This window comes from Helicoverpa zea, chromosome 5, assembly GCF_022581195.2.
Source record: "Helicoverpa zea isolate HzStark_Cry1AcR chromosome 5, ilHelZeax1.1, whole genome shotgun sequence".
Taxonomy (NCBI): domain Eukaryota; kingdom Metazoa; phylum Arthropoda; class Insecta; order Lepidoptera; family Noctuidae; genus Helicoverpa; species Helicoverpa zea.
The window spans coordinates 7,337,725-7,355,377 of record NC_061456.1 but is presented as its reverse complement, the minus strand read 5'-3'; the positions used below and the strand labels follow the sequence as shown (position 1 = coordinate 7,355,377).

Below are 17,653 nucleotides of genomic sequence, written 5' to 3'. Positions count from 1 at the left end.
ATTATCTTTATATCAAAATTGTACATTTGCAAATGAATTGAATTATTTAATTACTCAATTGTATGTTAGTAATTACGATTGATAGCCATTTATCTATGTTTATGTATGAATATCAAAGATGTACAATTTATCAGCCACAAAAAGACATATTTGCTTCTGTATAATTTATTAGCTTCCATTTAAAGGAAGTATTTTCTTTTTATTTCTTTTTATTAATAGAAAAAATAATAAAACACTGATGTTTTTATTATATTGCATTTTTATTTCTTTTTAAACATGTATCCACACGATTAACTTCTTGTTTTCCTGCATTTCTATGAAAACTTAATCAGAATACTAATCGTTACATTTATTGCTCACTACGTTATGGCAGTTACATGGCAGTGTTTCATTAACTTTAATCTTACCTATACTTATAAAATCTTATTGTAAATTATATTATTCTATCCTAAAATTAATAGTAAATTGTAGTAAAGCTATGAAGTTCTTTTGCCTTGTACCAAAACGTTTACGGCCTGAACACTAGGTTCATTAGCACGACTCGTCGACTTCTTAACAAAATCCATATCTACTGCTTTTTAGACTCAACTGGATAAAACAGCCATTTGAATTCATAGCCCTTGAGGCCGTATTTCTCGTCCTTCTCTGTTTCAGGCTTGGGAACATCATCAGACAACAAGTCCAGAACATCCTGAGATACTTTAGGATGGAAACCAGAATCATCAGCTACGTAATCAATCCTCGTTCGAACGCCATTCCTTCCAGTAACGTAGTAGTATCCTTTCTTCACACCATTCGCGTATCCTTCTTCGAAATGTCCATGGAATCCTACGGTGTAGTTAAAAGTATACAGTAGTTGAGTCATATCGTCTTGCGTAAGGCCTGGTGGTAAACCTTTTTGTTCTCCAGGGCGAAGTGCGTTTATGTCAGTATTCTTGTCAACGATTTGCATCTGAGCCGAAAATAGTGTAGGTTTAGTTGCTCCACGTGGGCCCTGAGAACCATTCGGTCCGACTTGGGAATCGAACTGCTGTTCAGGGCCAACATATTGTTTCGAAGTCCTTCCTCCTGGAACACCAGAAGATGGAGCCCCTCCTTGTGGGAACGAACCTTGACCATTAGATGGCCCGCCTTGTTGAGAATAATCCTGTCCAAAGTTATCGGTGTTCTGAGCGCCGTCCGTAAAACTGTTTCGTTGACCGATTCCTGGAACTCCTGAAGCAAGGCCAGGTCCTCCTTGAGTTTGTCCAGCTCCTCCCTGACTTTGTCCAGGTCCTCCCTGACTTTGTCCAGGTCCTCCCTGACTTTGAAAAGGTCCTCCTCGATTCAGTCCCGGTTGCCCTTGACTCTGCGCACTTGAAGGGAAGCCAGCTCCTGTTTGGGCGTAGTTGTTAGGACCATTCGGAGAACTTGGTGCTTGGGAGTAGTTTGGTGAGCCGGAGCCCGGATAGTTTTGTGCACCCTGGCCAGGTTGTGAGCCCACGCTACCAGGGGCAACCGGTCCTTGCTGTGCGTAGTTTTGTTGACCTTGAGGACCAAATGCTGAACCACCGAACCCACCTTGGGCGCTATTTTGTTGTGAAGATGATGGTGGGAAACCTTGTTGATTTTGAGGGCTTGCACCTGGTGCACTGAATTGGTTCGGATTGTTATAATTATTATTATCAGGTGCCTGGATGTAGGAAGGTGGCGGTGCTAGCGTGGTAGTTGTAGGTAGACTGCAAGATGAGCATGACCTTGCTGGGGGCTCTATAGATATGGGTTTAGGTGGTGTCAATGCTGACGGAGCTGGTGGTGCTGATGCTTGTACAGAAGCCGGTTGCGCGGGTGGTAATACCAAAGCATGCCCTTGTCGTGACGATGTTGACAATCCATTGTTTGAAGCAGGAGCTGGAATTCATATTTAATTATTGGTTAGTGATTTAGCACATAAACAGAACGGTGTATGTAATTTGAAAAAATGTAAATACTTACATGCTTTCAAGTGGATATTCTTCATCGATAAAATCCTGAATTTTCCATCTTTGTCGGTGGCGTATACCGTGACATGGTACACGTCATCAGCAGTGATGAAGCCGAACTCGCCCATGATAATCCCGTCTTTGTCTGTAAACATACATCGGTTTTATTATATTTGAATACATTATAATAATGAGTTTATTGCCATTAAAGGCTAATATAATCATAAGCCCTGCCAAGGTTCTATAATTTATATTAAGGCACTTAATCACATGAGGCGGACTTATCCTAAATTGTAGGAATAACTTGCTAAAACAAAATTCATAAAGTATTGTTAAACTGACTTCATAAACTTGAAAAAACATTTATTATTTTTCATGTTAATATAGCCTTATAGGAAAGGCTGAATCAAATAATCTGGGTGGGCACTCAAGTTATACTAGTATGTATGCTCATTAGATTCGCAATTAATTAACTAGGAAATGAATAATCTAACGATTTGTTATAGGTGTTTTTTTAACAAAAAGTTATGTTTTTCTTTGTCGCTGATACTAACGAAATCCATTTGTTGATATGAACAAGGTTTAGTTGATTTATTTTGGTTTAAAAAGTATTTAATTCATGTGATTACTTTTTTGCATTATTATTACTACTCTGCCATGCATACGCGACCATATAGAATCCCGGACTTTTGGACACTTGCAACTACAAGGACAACTTTAAGGAAAGTAATGGTGATACATTATTACTACTATTTATTAATATTTATTTTAGTGATGAACATCATATGTACATAAAATAATCTGTAGGTACAGAAGTCAGCAGGTTAACCTACCCGACTTTGTCAAATTGGTGATTGGAAAAATGGTCGAACCTTCCACTATTGTGACAGGGTTGAAAATCTACTGAAGTTTGACAGTTTAAGGTAGATTAATGAGCTGTCTTCTGTACCTCATCATCATTTTCCCAGCCTTTTCCCCAATTATGTTATGGTCGGCTTCCATTCTTCTTCTGAACCTGAACCTCCTTTAATTCAAGCATACCTTTAGATTCATGCCTGTGCTGCTGGCCGTCGATCTTAAAGCCGAACTCGTAAGGCCTGTTCTCGTCCGTGTACTTGTCGGCACCTTGAGCTTGGAGCATGAAGCATAGTATTATGCTCACGGTGATCCGCAGTCTTCTCGGCTGATGCATCTGGAATTTAAAAAAAAAATCATATAATTTTTTTATGTATACCAAGTTTGATTGTTTTGTTTCGGTAAAACTTCAAATATCCTATTGTTTCGATCAATATTTTGTTTTTAATTTTATGTTAAATCAAAGGACGGGTATTTTGTTTGAAATGTTGCCTATGTATAATTATGAATTTTAATTTTATATGATCTCCACATATTTTTTAACAAATTATATTCTTACACAATTTAGTCATGCGCATTGCATAGTTTCTCAATCAAGTATGATTTTTTTTAAATAAGTGTTATCAAAATAAGTCTAGATTTGCACTAAACTAAATAATTTATAAAGTTAAAGTTTTTTTCCATTCTCAATGTGGCCCTGGACGACCGAGCCTGGCAGCAAGCCACATTACCCATCCGGATGGGAGGTCTCGGCGTCCGCAAAATTACCAGTATTAGTTTACCGGCATTCATATCCTCGGTTCACGGCACCGAGAAGTTAGCCAGGAATATTCTTGCTTCAACACTGGTTGACTTTGAGATGCCGCACATAGCCGAGGCTATGGATGCATGGAAAATTACTTGCCCGAATGAAAATCTACCCAGCAACCCGTCTTCCCAGAGACAGTGGGATGAGCCGCTCTGCAGAGTAACCCGGAATAATTTAATAGAAACGGCAATTACTCCTGCTGAGCGAGCGCGCCTACTGGCTGTGGGTAGATGGGAGTCGGGACTTTGGCTGCAGGCACTACCGTCGTCAAACATTGGCACCATGTTTGACGACACAACTTTCCGCCTCGCTACCTGTTTACGTTTAGGAGCACCGTGCTGCTCCCCTCATCGCTGCCACTGTGGTGAGGCTGTCACCAGCCTCGGACACCATGGCCTGTCGTGCAGCCGTAGTGCGGGCCGTATTGCGCGGCACGCAAATATCAACGACATTATACGTCGGGCTCTTGTTGCCGTCGGGGTGCCAGCTGTACTGGAACCAAATGGCCTGGCACGCGACGACGGTAAGAGACCAGACGGCATGTCTTTATTCCCTTGGAAGATGGGTAGGCCTTTAGTATGGGACGCAACCTGCGTCGATACTCTTGCGCCATCCCATCTTCCAAGTTCTGCGTGCTGTGCTGCTGCTGCCGCTGCGGCTGCGGAGAACCTCAAGCGGCGGAAATATAGTGGCCTTGTCGGCAACTATATTTTCGAACCGTTTGGGGTTGAAACCCTCGGGTCGTGGGGTCCTAATGCGCACACCCTATTTAAAGACCTGTCTAGGCGGCTGGTTGACGCTTCTCGTGACCAAAAGGCTGGCTATTACCTCGGACAAAGGATCAGCATGGCCATCCAACGAGGTAATACTGCCAGCCTCTTGGGTACGCTCCCAGTTGACAGCGATGGGGATGAATTTTTTGACGCCTTTTAGATATAGTGTATATATATATATATATTTTTTTTTGTTCTACTAGGAAAGTTTTTTTTTTGTGTTGTAAATATGTATATAAATTTGATTAACGCGAGTGATGTAATCAAAAAAAAAAAAAAAATTATAAAGTTTTTAATATAAGTACTTACATATATATTATTTGATTTATTTAATAAGCATCGAATACTTGAGGCGCAGACTTGATCAATAAATCAGTATTCTGAATATTTTATGCAAGTAATTGATTAGCAAATAGGTAAGCTTTTTGATTCCTGGCTTGTATTTTTATGTTCGAATTTCAATTTAAAAAATATATTATGTGAGTGAGCTTAAAAAAAAGCGAAAAAAAAATAACGTAAATTCATCATTCACGAGTATGTTACGAAAACAACAAATAGAAACTTAGGCCTATTTTTTTCTAATAGTATGTAAAAACAAATATTCAAAAAGGATAACATCATATGCATGCAAATACTTAAGTGTTGTCTACCAAAAAATTAAAACAATCTCCAGGAATCAGTGAGTAGTGAGTTAAAAACATAAATGTCATTAAGTATAAAGAGCTTTCTTACAATTATATTGACATTTAATAAGAGTCTATTAAGTAATAGTGGTATTGAAGTGTTTCCAAACATTATGTCATGAGAAAAAAACGTAACTCGATGTCAAGGAGAATATTAAACATTTTACGCGATTCGCGTTAAGTGCTTAAGTATAAGGAGCGTAAATCATTTAGTTTGAAACATGGAGAACAAAATGAATGATGGAGGCGTCATAATACAAAAACTCCTAAGAAACGAGCGCGCCAAAATGAGGGTCTTCGGGGGACGAGGAACGTTACACACCGGCTGTGGAACCCGCCTATTATTTTCAAAATAAAATCACCGTTCAATCAAGACCAATCTTTGACAGATTGGTTTTGATTTGACAAGGAACCCGAATTCGTCGTTAGTTCTAGGTTCTAGTAACTGATATGCCCACCGCACGTTACCGTGATCCACAAGAAGGCGCCTGACTTACCTTCACTTTGTCATATCCGCTATCTTTCTATCCTCTGTGGCTTGAAACTACGAGAGACATGACGTCATTTTATAGTTGTCAAATCGACATAGCACATCATGAGGTTATAAAAAATATTGAATTGGTTGTAAAGCCCACACCTGTTATTTAACATAATACAAAAGTTTACTATTATTGTGGAATATATATCTATGTGCAAAAAACAATTAAAATTACACATCCAACCAAACAATTAAGCAGTTCTGGCTATATAAAAGGACTGTTACGGATGATTGAGTAGAAATTGCCACAAAAATAACAGTTTTAATTAGGCAAAAAGGAATTTCTCAGACTTTTTATGATTGATCAAAGTTTCTGCCGCTCCTAGTTGATCGAGTTGCTTTATCACTTCACTATATTGAAATGAATATTTGTAATTAATTTTATGGTAATTAATATTTAAAACATCGTTTTAAAGCTGATCATTAATAATAAAGTAGGTACCTATGCTACTATAATGTTTACATTCAGTTTTATGTAGGTCTATTTAGATCCTTGAAAAATATTAATTTCATTGATAAAAAATAGGTTTATTTTTTAGAATTTAGTACTTAAAATACATTATTTCACAAAACGTTTCAGTTAAGTACGATTTCCTTATAGTAGTAATAGGGTCATTGTAGAACTAATTTTATTTTGAGAAGGATTGAGCACTAAACGCGGATTGGTGTTAAATAAAAAAAAAAATAAGTGCAAAATTCGAATATACGGTTCCATGCACGGTTCACATTGAATCTAATAATTAATTAAAGTACGAATTTCAATAATAGCTGATTTCAAAGACGATACCTGACCTCAACATTTAAAATATACATTAGTATCCTGTGTTTATCATAAAGATCATTATTGTATATTTTAGATTTTGGACGCTTGAGTAACCTGCACGTCACCAATTAACCAAGTAAATAATATTCTGATGTCAAGCGGAACATCAATATGTGCTTATGATAATGACATGTACCACACATTTTTTCTACGAATTATTTTTCTCATACGCATATGCATATAAATTCTACATAAGCCATTTCTATTATTATCTATCCTTACAGTAAAATATTAAAATCCTAACAAAATTATTTGGTGCAAAAAAATTGTCAGCAATTCCTACCGATGAGCATCATAAATTCTATCATATTCAGATTCTGTTGAAATAATTTTGACGCATCTGAAATATGAAAGTTGCGTTTATTTTATCATACTATCCTGAAAGATTTTATTTTCTTGGACTTTTTATTTAGGGTCAATTTAATACTTTTACATATAGTACATTAGTGAACATTTTTACTGAAATTATTCGTAACATGATATCCTAAAATTTTGACTAATTAGTGTATAATTATAATATACGATGCGTGTCAGAGCCTAATTAATCATTCATGTTGATGAGCTACCGACAGGTTTTTTATGTAGCCATTAATATAAACTGTCTTGATTTCGTTAGATATGTATCTTCTTAATTTTCTACACGTTAATTAAATGATACTACAATATAACTAAAGAGTCGCTTATGTTTTTAAGTTTTTCAAGCTCTGTGAAAGTCATTAAATAATTTGGATCTAGTAATCTGGATAAACAAGTAATTATTTTCTATAAACTAGAAGTGTAGTGGTTCGATACAAAAGATTAATCGACAAATACAATCACAGTAAAAGCGGTAGCATTCCTGTAAGTCTTGTTTGCTTGTTCAAAGATATATATATTTTAATAGATGAGTTCAGCCGACTTTTGAGCTTTCAGAAGAAATCAAATTGTAAATTACACGCACAATGAAACATTTGGATTATGACGTTAGCTTTACGATAATAGCGCTATAACAATGCGATAAAAATCGCAGTATTGTTTATTAGCATACAAATCGTTACCACTAAGTGGGGAGTCGTGGTGTCGAAACAAAACGCTTTTATAATAAAATCAAATTTTCATTATCTTTGTATTTTAATTACTTTGGAACCGATTTTACGATATTTTTAAAAAGTTTCCTATTGTAAAATGTAATATGAATTAAAATGTTATTCAAATTTTAGTTTATGATCTGGTAGGAGGCATTTATTGCTGAATAAAATTTAATAGAATATTTTTAACGAATCTCCTGCGGACATTTGCTCGTTATGTTAACAGAGCAGTGATATAAAGAAACTCCTTGATTTTAAAGTAAACGAGTTGAACAAGTTTAGTTTTTCTTGATGCGGAAAGTGTGACAAGGTATTAATTTCATTCACGTGTACATTAACATCACAATAAAAATATTCTGCAAAATAATACCAATTTATTAAAGAACTGAATGTGACTGTGATTGTGACAAACGTATGCAAACATCTGACTCAATAGCGGTATTAATGGCTTGTTTTAAAATATAGATCGCTTTTTAAGCTTCTGTTACAGATTAGGAATGAAGATTTATGATCATTTGGACAAATGATACAGATTTTATAGTTGATTTTAGTATTCAAATGAATTTATTTTAATTTTAATGAATGATTTTATTAAGATGTTGAGTTGTGAATGGATCTGTAGCGATTGAAAACGATGAGTTTTATTTATGGTTATATTATGCATTCATCGATCTATTTACATTTTAATGTCTAAATAATTGTTGAGAATGCAGGTAGTGCATATTAATTATATCGCTGAAAATGGAATAGGAAAGCTTATTAAATCCTCTTAGATGATTTCATTTCTGTTACTAAGGGGATAAAAATACAGTGTAGAATGCTTTCATTTTAAATAATATTAACTAGAATGTGAATACTGATAACTGAGTTTAGGTTAGTAACAATGTCTGTCTGAATCCGTTTTTATATGACTTGTTAAACAGCAAACATTTAACACCAACTCCGAATTTTTGATAGAATACTTTATATTTGGTTAGTATATTTATGTATTATAATCGCGGATAACCGTGACACCTGCTTTGCCAGTTTTTGTCGTTACTTTTTTTTATTTGCCTAAACACGTGAAAGTGTGAGAACAGGAAACCTGTGGAGTAGTTTCATTGTCATATTTTTTATTTTTTGAAGACGACTTATTTAAATGATTGAAAATTTATGGTATGGAAATTACTGCTTATTTTTGAGGATTATCTTATTTTATTTATAAAAAGGTTATTTATTATAAAATGAATAAAATTATATTATTAATCGACTCCAATGTATTGTATATGGTTATTTGTTTAAGCAAGATTATGCATAAACAAATAAACCCGAATATAACTTAATCCTTCTACCAAAGAAAGATTTAACGAGCAAAGAAATGGTACTTTCCATAAATTAAATCTTAATATTATGCATAAACATCTTGTCATAAATCGCTAAATTTGAATAACGAAATGGATTTACACTGTACTTAACTGTCATTTACCAGCATTTTGCACATTAACATACATTATAAGGTCAATACCACCTCCATTAGACTGTCAAGTAAGTTTTTTTTTTTGGAAAAGTAATATAAATAATATCTGTCGCTAAGTTTGACACTGACCCGATGAGGTCACGTTAGAATCTAAGTGATTATTTCAAGGTCGCTTCATACTTTTCGCTAATAGCCATAGACCAAATTGTGTGGTTTCCCGGCCATAATTTACCATGAAACCCTACTACTTTCATGTCGTGGTACACTTTAGAAGTTTATTAACAAGGGATACGTTACCTAACTACTTTTGAAGTCATCTTTACGTTGGATATATCCCGCATGTTAATTTATACCTTGTTATAAGGATAACTCGATGTTTCCTATACCAATAAATTATTCACTTTTATTATTAACACTAAGTTTTCATTACTCTAATTTTTTAGTTCGTAAATCAACTCACCATGATATATTTTAGAGTAAAAGGAACCTCTATTAAAAATTTAAATTTAACTACTGTATGTTTCTTATTCTTGAAAACTTTTCCATATCTAAATTAGGTACCATGTCATATCGGTTGACAAAGTAAATATGTTGACGTTATGTATTATCAGAGCCTCCAACAGTAGTTTGTTTACAATGTTTGTTTCTCTTAATAATGAGACCGTAAACTATACAAGGTGGACACCATTGGGAAGCTAACTATAATTCAAGACTGTCAGATTAGCATAGCGCATTACAAATTACACTGATGAGATATCCAATCAATTTACAAGTTTGTTCAATAATAAAGGTACATTATAAGAGCAATTAATAACATTTATTGCATATTCATGTCCTCGGAAGCTATGCTATTATTTCCGTAATGTTGTTTATTGAACTGTTTTAAGCATCGTTCTCGGATATTTAGAGCCAATGCACAATTAAACCCCGTTGGCCCGATGGTCGGCTGATAGTTTTTTTTTAAGGTAACCGTGAATAGTACTAAGCTTTCTTCTATGCTGATTTTATCGATAAAACGTTGCAGCTATAGGTTTGAAGTATGCGTCTGATTTTGAAATCATGTGTATTTTAGAGTTGTTGCATGTTTGTTACATGCTTTGACGAGGTGGTAAAATGCGAAACAAACGATTCGCTAATGTATTCACCAAAATATTAAAACAAACATGTAAATATTTAAAAAAAAAATTAAAAGACATTGTTGAAGGAAAGTTTTGGTGGTACCTCGTTATTTAATTATGGCTTTTCTTCTGGAAAATTTTCTTGCCATTTATCACTTGCACTAATTTAATTTTGCTGATCTATTTATTTCTGAATTCAGTTCACTATTATTGTTTTGAAATATTTGCTATTGTTATGTATGGACTTACCTTATTTTGGTTACAATGTGTGTATTAACGCGGGCCGTCTAGCGGCCTGTTGCGCAAGAGTTCGCACGAGACTGCCGATTCTTCGGACCACGTAATTTATTAATACTTGTGCCTAGAACAGATAAGCGATGCGACAATCAGTGTCATCGCTATACCTAGAGGCATACTTTATTGCAAGAATATGTTTCCGGGCCCAGTGGTCGTGTTCTTGATGTCACGATTAATAAATTCATAATTAGAAGTCATTTTATGATGGAACTGCATGATGGAATATTAAAGGTACAGTAACATTCTGGTACTTTTCTGATTCAATATTTATTTGGCGGTTTTCAGAAACCTGTTATACTATTTCTTTTTTATTTTCAAATTTAGGTAAAATTATGTTCTAGACATGTTGCCATTTGGAAAAAGTGAACCGAAAATAGCAAAGGTTTCCTTATTGACATTTTATCTGCTATTCGGTGTTTTGCCTACATATAAAAATACCGGGATTAAAACATAGATTAAAATGGTTTTTTTGTTAATAAGTCAATCAAGTATACCTATGTATTAAAATGAATAAGAATGTGTTTAGGTTGGGGGTTCGCAATGATTGCCGCTTACATTCCAACTAGGTAATATCCAATAGTTTTTGTCAAAAACGGACCACTTCTATGGATTCTATGTTTCTAGATAAACAGTTCTAGCTATTATAATTATTAACAACATCTACCTTAATACGAATATGAACAAAGTGTACGGGTAGAGTATAGCGGAAGTAATAATTAACTAGTCTTGGCCAGAGAAAGCAATTAATTGAATATTTCAAACAACGATTACTTATTACTTTTTGAAAAGATAATAATTATAATTTATTGTAATTTGCGCCATCAAATATATTTGCAGCTGTCTTTCATTAAATTGGGGCTATACAATAGAATGAGATGAGTATGTTAATATGTCGTTACATTGCAAATCGATTCAACATTACTTTTGCATTATAAGCTATTTATTACACTACTAAAAAGCGAATATTTAGCTAATGCGGTTCTTAATGATCTACTGAATTGCTAACATTTATATATGTGGTAGTCTCAGGTTTCATTCATCAATAAATTACCTATATTTTATGATGATTAGCTTTAGTTGACACTTCTACTTTTCGTGTTTATCATCATATAGATTTATTCAGATATTATTGCTATTTATGATTATTTATGACAATGTTCTCGTCAGATATCGCTGGATTTCTTTCTAAATTTAACATTTACATCTCATGTGAGAACATCAACTTAATTAAAGTTACTTTAAATGCACTGTCGTGATATTGTATATTGATTTTGACATTATAATGTAGGTAGTTTTTTTTCCCATAATATATTGTAGGTATGATTTGATATAAAAAAAACACGTATAAAGATAAGAAAACAAGTATTTTTTTCAATGTATTAATAAATAAACAATCGAAATGGTGTCTCTTAGGTACTTAGACTAATCTATATTACAAGATTCACATTAGTAGGATATTATCTGGTGAATAAGCCGATTTTCTGGCCTCTAGTCATTTTGATCAGGTAACATTGCAAATAATAATTTAAGTATGGAGTTTGTCATTCAATATAATTATGGAGTAATTTGGTGGAAATGGTTGGCTTATTAGGTGAAGACTTTTCTTTCAAAAAGAATTCTTACATTTTTAATAAAAAATGTGTGATAACTTTACCTCTTTTGTCGAACTCCCAAGTTTTTACTGAAAATAAGATTGATAAAATAATATTATTATTTTCACTGATGACACTATTACATGTTATTATTTAAGTACGTCTCAAACTTTACCAAGTTTTTGTATGACTGGACATAGAACGATCAATTGCCTGTTTCGGGTCTGACCAGAACAAAACATGTGTATTGAATACCAAATTCTTAACTTTGCAGATTTGCATATAAATTGTTGAAAAACCCAAGTACTTACATAGATTAGAATAGACATGTCGATTTTAAAGGTTTTATCTAGAACTGTTTTTCACGGTTTTCCGCATCCGGATTTGACCTAACATCCTGGACAAAGGCAACTTTCTCCACGGTTCAACCATTTGTGTGAGGGCGAGCATATCAACCCATCTTTGACTTTTACGTATTAGTAAGAAAAGATACTCATAAACTTGATTTAAAAAAAGCAAACCGGAACTCCGAACTTCTACGCACACTCCAAATATTGGGTAAAATTTTATAAAAACGACTCGATCTTGAGGTTCAAATAGATACTCTAACAAATTCACAAAGGTCAGTGTTAAGTATTTAATGTTTATTTTACAATTACCGTCACAATCAAGGTCATTTGTACATCAATGGATGCCGTAAGTGGGCTCTTTGAGAAATGTAGGAAGCTGTAGGGTCATCGATGAATAGAAATGTGAAGTTTCAAGGAAATCTTTGAATCCCCTAAATGCAGAAGTTGCAATCTCAAGTGGCTTATTTTTTTGGCATTTTATCTAATAAGGTATGCTTTGATTCATTATCAATAAGCAATTTCAGTTCAATTATTTGAATCACATCTACAGTTTTCTATAGGTCAGGTCCATGGACAGAAGTAACGTTTCGTAACAAATTACAAATAAATGTTACCATTTAAACTCAACAGTAACAATTAATGCATTAAATTACAGATCTGCCCCGACAGATAGAATGAAACAAACAAACAGTCAACCTCTAGATTGTTAGGTTGATTAGCTGCAAATCAATCATACTATTAATTGGTGTTCTACAGATGTTTCATGTTCCAGGAAAACGTGATTGGATTGAATATTATTTTAACTAAGTAAATAGTAATATTATTTGAAATAAAGAGTCATATTTGGAATACGTTAGTGTTTATAACTCCCAAAACTCGTCTTAGTCGAAAGAATGGCCTTAAAGGCATTTACAAAAATATATATATGAAAAAGTTCTAACTAGGTACTTGGCATTGATATAAAATTGGCGATGTAATAAATGTACTAAAACTATTTTCGTGTTGTTTACAAAGTGAAGTAAACACTAAAATATACTTAGATGGAAATAGACCTCAACAAAAATGTTCTTCACACCAATACATAAAGCATTTGTCAAGCTATTTCGTATACGAATGCGATAAATATGTATCTTCTTCTAAAGTACTCTAAGGGAAAAGTTTGTCACACAAAAAAGATTATGGTTTTTGCCATAAAATTTTGGTAAAGAGGTACATAATATAGGCCAGGTTTAGATACATAAAAAGTTTGCAAACTTTTGTAGCTTTTGAATTTTATATTATGTATTAAAATTCTTTATCGGCGAATAAGAAAAAAATGTATCTCATCAAAATATGCACATATTGAACGTTAATTAAGTGCATCCTTTGAGAAATAAAAATAATTTCTCATTAATTAGTATAATTTTATTGTTTTAATCTTGTCTGATTTAATTTTATGGATTTTTAAAGACTATTTCTGACATCCTGTTATTCTAGACTAAGCTAATTTTATTTGAATATTTCTACGTCATATAAATAAATAATCGTGAGTTGTTAATCCTGGCGTGAACGTCACACTTCAGACACAATTATTTGCAATATCTACATATATTTCATTGTTTGCAATGTAGTTTCTTACAGACTCATATGTTATTATTTTGTTCGCAACCATAATTATCAATTTTCCGGATTTGTAAAGCTCAATTATGTACATGATATAAACTAGTCTACATAAGATTAACCTTTTAACTTTTGGAGGTATCTGTAGTTAAATTAAAAATACTTAGGTGCAAAAAAATGGTGTAATTCTATGTTTAGTTGGATCCCAAAATTATGTTAATTAGATCGTTAAAAAAAATCTATGTTTATCTATGTTACGAAAATAGCAACGCACAAAACTAAAGTGTATGCATATTGCTATCGTCTGCCTAACCTATTCAATTCAAACCCATTTAATCCAATCCAACCAGATTTTATATTAATTTTGTAGATGATCTGTAATACCATTACGTTATGATATAGTACAGTTAGCATTGTGGGCGTTTACGTGCATACTCAGTAACGTATATTCGAATAGACCCCAAATTAGAAAGACTCTGGCATTAATACTGATTATGATAAACTTTTTAGCCCTGAATGTCTGCATCAAATTAATATTGAAACTTCAACAATTAACATAACATCAGTTCCTCTAACCAAGTGCATCATGATAAATGATCGCATGCAACTATGTTAATAGTTTTATGTTTAAATCTTAGCTTTGTTTATCATCGTGGATGACCTTTCCAATAGTCTATGCTGTGAAGTCTAAGTAGTTCAGGAACTCGGTACAGTCACGATTGATGACACCGTTCACGTCTTTAATTTACATTTAACTTAAATCCGATACAAAGCTCATTGTATTCTAATGTACTTAATTAAATTTATTACGTTATTAAGGCCTTTATGGTAACTAACTGTTTCCCACGGCTTTGCTAGCAACCCTAGGAAATTTCTTTATACATTCATTCTCCTTCATCCATTCTGCTAACAATTTAGCCTTTGCAGATATTCTTGATCTTGTTGGAAGCATTATGATCACATTGGATCCTCCAGAAATTCAAAATATGGCTAATAGTTTGTTACATCAACAAGATTTATTATAATTAATAATATAATAATAATTATTATATCTGGACACATTTCACACATGGTCAGTTAGCCCCCATCTAGTCTAGTCAGTGTCATCTAGTCTACTTATTACCTAACTTTCATTTACTTGACACAAGTTGAGGAAAGATTTTATTTGTTTAATAATTATAATGTATTAATTTGTATTTTGTTGACAACTTTTTCATTAGGTATTATTTGAATACCAAGTGTAAATATTGACTTTTCTAGTGACGTCTGTTCATAAATTTTCTTTTTAATGTTTGCGTTACATAAGTTTGAACTTAAAATGTTAGGCTAGACTCTTTTCCCTCTCATTTTAAGTATACTGCTACAAATATCCAGATTTAGGTAAGATCGCCAGTTTCAAATATTTAGGTAAGTAATTAACAGAAATTGTATCTACCTACTGATATTTAATTTTAGAATGAGTTTTTTTAGGTACACGCAAACTTGCAGAAGTATATGTGGTAATGAAATAGAATAATTTTAAATCTGAGAACCAGTTGAGCAATTTAAAGTTGAAGGTAGTGGTAATGGAATCATAACGATTTGCAAGTTATGTGTACCTTTATCATTTTAATTTATATAATTTCAGTAAAAGCTTTCAATCAGCTCACAACGCCATCTGGTGTAATTGATCGCTACTAATTTGTTGTTGTGCTTGCTTTAGATTTTCCAATACATCACGAATTATGTACTTTAATAAAATGGTTCTAGACATTTAGAAGTTATTTTAAAGTTGATGGCAAAAGTATGGATAGGTTGCTTATTACGTAGATACCTATTAGTGTTGTTTTCCAGGTTATTTTAGGTAATTTATTGCAGTTCAGCTGTTAACAGTGCCGTGAGGAATTGTTACACGTTTAAGTTAAGAAGCAACACCGTGCTAATGTATTGCCTAGGCGCATAAAACTCGAGAAAGTTTTCGGGTTAGGTAGACACTACTCAACATTACACAAAAATTGTGTTCATGTATTCTCAAAGATAATGAGGTAGGTACTTTTTTTATAACACCTTAATGTTATTGCCTTCAGGTATAAGTAAATCATAAAACCATTGTCTATTCATCTAAAAGAGTCAAAATTACTAAAACAAATAGGACGAAACTTTCAGCTTTTTAAGACGAATTACTATGTGTCGTATAATTTTGTATAAGCATCGGCAGTTGCTTTAAGTCCATCCAAGTATATCCACGAGTTTGTAAGCGCCTTATGAGTTTTCTTAGCTCGTGCTTGCACTAACGTTATAAGGTAAGAGATTTTATGCCGGAGCTGAAAACATACTAAAATTGAATCTTATAAATGCCGTTCAAAGAATTTTGTTATTTTCATAAATAAAGATTTTTTCTATGAGTATTATCGTTTCAGAAACTTTAAGGTGCATTAAACTCGATTTACATCGGCATAGACTAAACCCTATTTCTACTTTGAATCGAAAAAGTGTGAGGCTGTTTTTATAACAAACGGGTAAATAAGTTACTAGGTATATGTGATATCTCGGAACCTGCAATAACCAACTAACTTTTACAATGTCACATGAAGGGATTACCTAATACCTACAGCCAGTGTGGTGTTATAATATGTGGTGATCCATAGAACGCCTTCTCCTTATGAAATAATTAAGAGTAAATGCCACTTAGAACAGTGTTTTATTATTATTGTATGTTTTTCAGCAGTTTTTACTGAACAGGTAAATTGTACCTACATTCACAGCCACTTTATATCATATCAAATCCCCATGTTCCAAAAGATCTACACTTACGCTTATGTATTTCAAGTACACTCAACAAATCACCGAACATCTCAGCAGTCACACCGTAATCAGGTAAAAAGGTCGTAAACCGAAATTGTGCATCTAAACGCAGTCATCCCACCACCGTTTCATGTACAAAAGGTTACGGGTTTCGTCACAGTTATTTTGTAACCGTTTTAAATAACGAAGGTTCAAGCACTCGTGTCAGAGTGCCGCACACATCGCCATAAGTCGCACGATGACAATACTCGAACATTGAGTAATTTATAAAACAAACTGTGAATCTTATGCATACTTGATCTTTAGAGTCCACAATTATTCAAGGTCGTGTGTGCAATTTAGAAAAAAATACATTATATTTCGCTTTATTTGTAACTACATAACTAACTACTCGATGTCGCTGTCAATGCCGTTGCGTGCGTTGCAGTAGCCTATAATGATGATTTCGGATGTTGCGGTAATTTAGTTTTGAAGAGTTTGTAACCACATAATTTTATTTTATAATGTTTCTATTGATGCTCCATTTTATAAACGAAATAATATTATCTAATAATTATCTTTATAATTGTTTAATGATTTCATAGTATGAATACATCATCATATTTTTTTTAGATCTACACATTACTTACTTATCCCTCATTTATCTACTGACTATAGTGGCCAAGTACATTTCACAATTGGCTACATTTGTCATAACAAGTGAAGGACTGTAGGCACTGTTATGTAGCATACTGGTGTGCATCTTTTAGGTGCACCTATACATCCTATAACACTAAAATGCACCTAAACGGATGCGAGAACCTTCGCGACCGTGCGTCTTGTGTGCGTTGGCATTTAGATACATTTACGAAACATACATAGAATACTAGCTGTGTGAAATTTCTATGCCTAAAACTATTGCGTCTATCTCTAAATGGATATACAGAAGTCCTGTAGTGGACATGAATAA

The 17,653-nt window shown here is 33.3% G+C and overlaps 1 protein-coding gene across 1 annotated transcript; it reads right to left on the bottom strand.

Annotated features, from left to right (window-relative positions):
* Positions 1–241: 241 nt before the first annotated feature.
* On the bottom strand, positions 242–10,440 carry LOC124630730 (protein lethal(3)malignant blood neoplasm 1). The gene is made up of 4 exons (XM_047164709.1): positions 10,332–10,440; positions 3,003–3,153; positions 1,975–2,106; positions 242–1,890 (listed from the first exon to the last, which is right to left on the bottom strand). Exons 2-4 carry the CDS (start codon positions 3,151–3,153, stop codon positions 569–571), a joined length of 1,605 nt encoding a protein of 534 aa, XP_047020665.1. The 5' UTR covers positions 10,332–10,440; the 3' UTR covers positions 242–568.
* Positions 10,441–17,653: the final 7,213 nt, after the last annotated feature.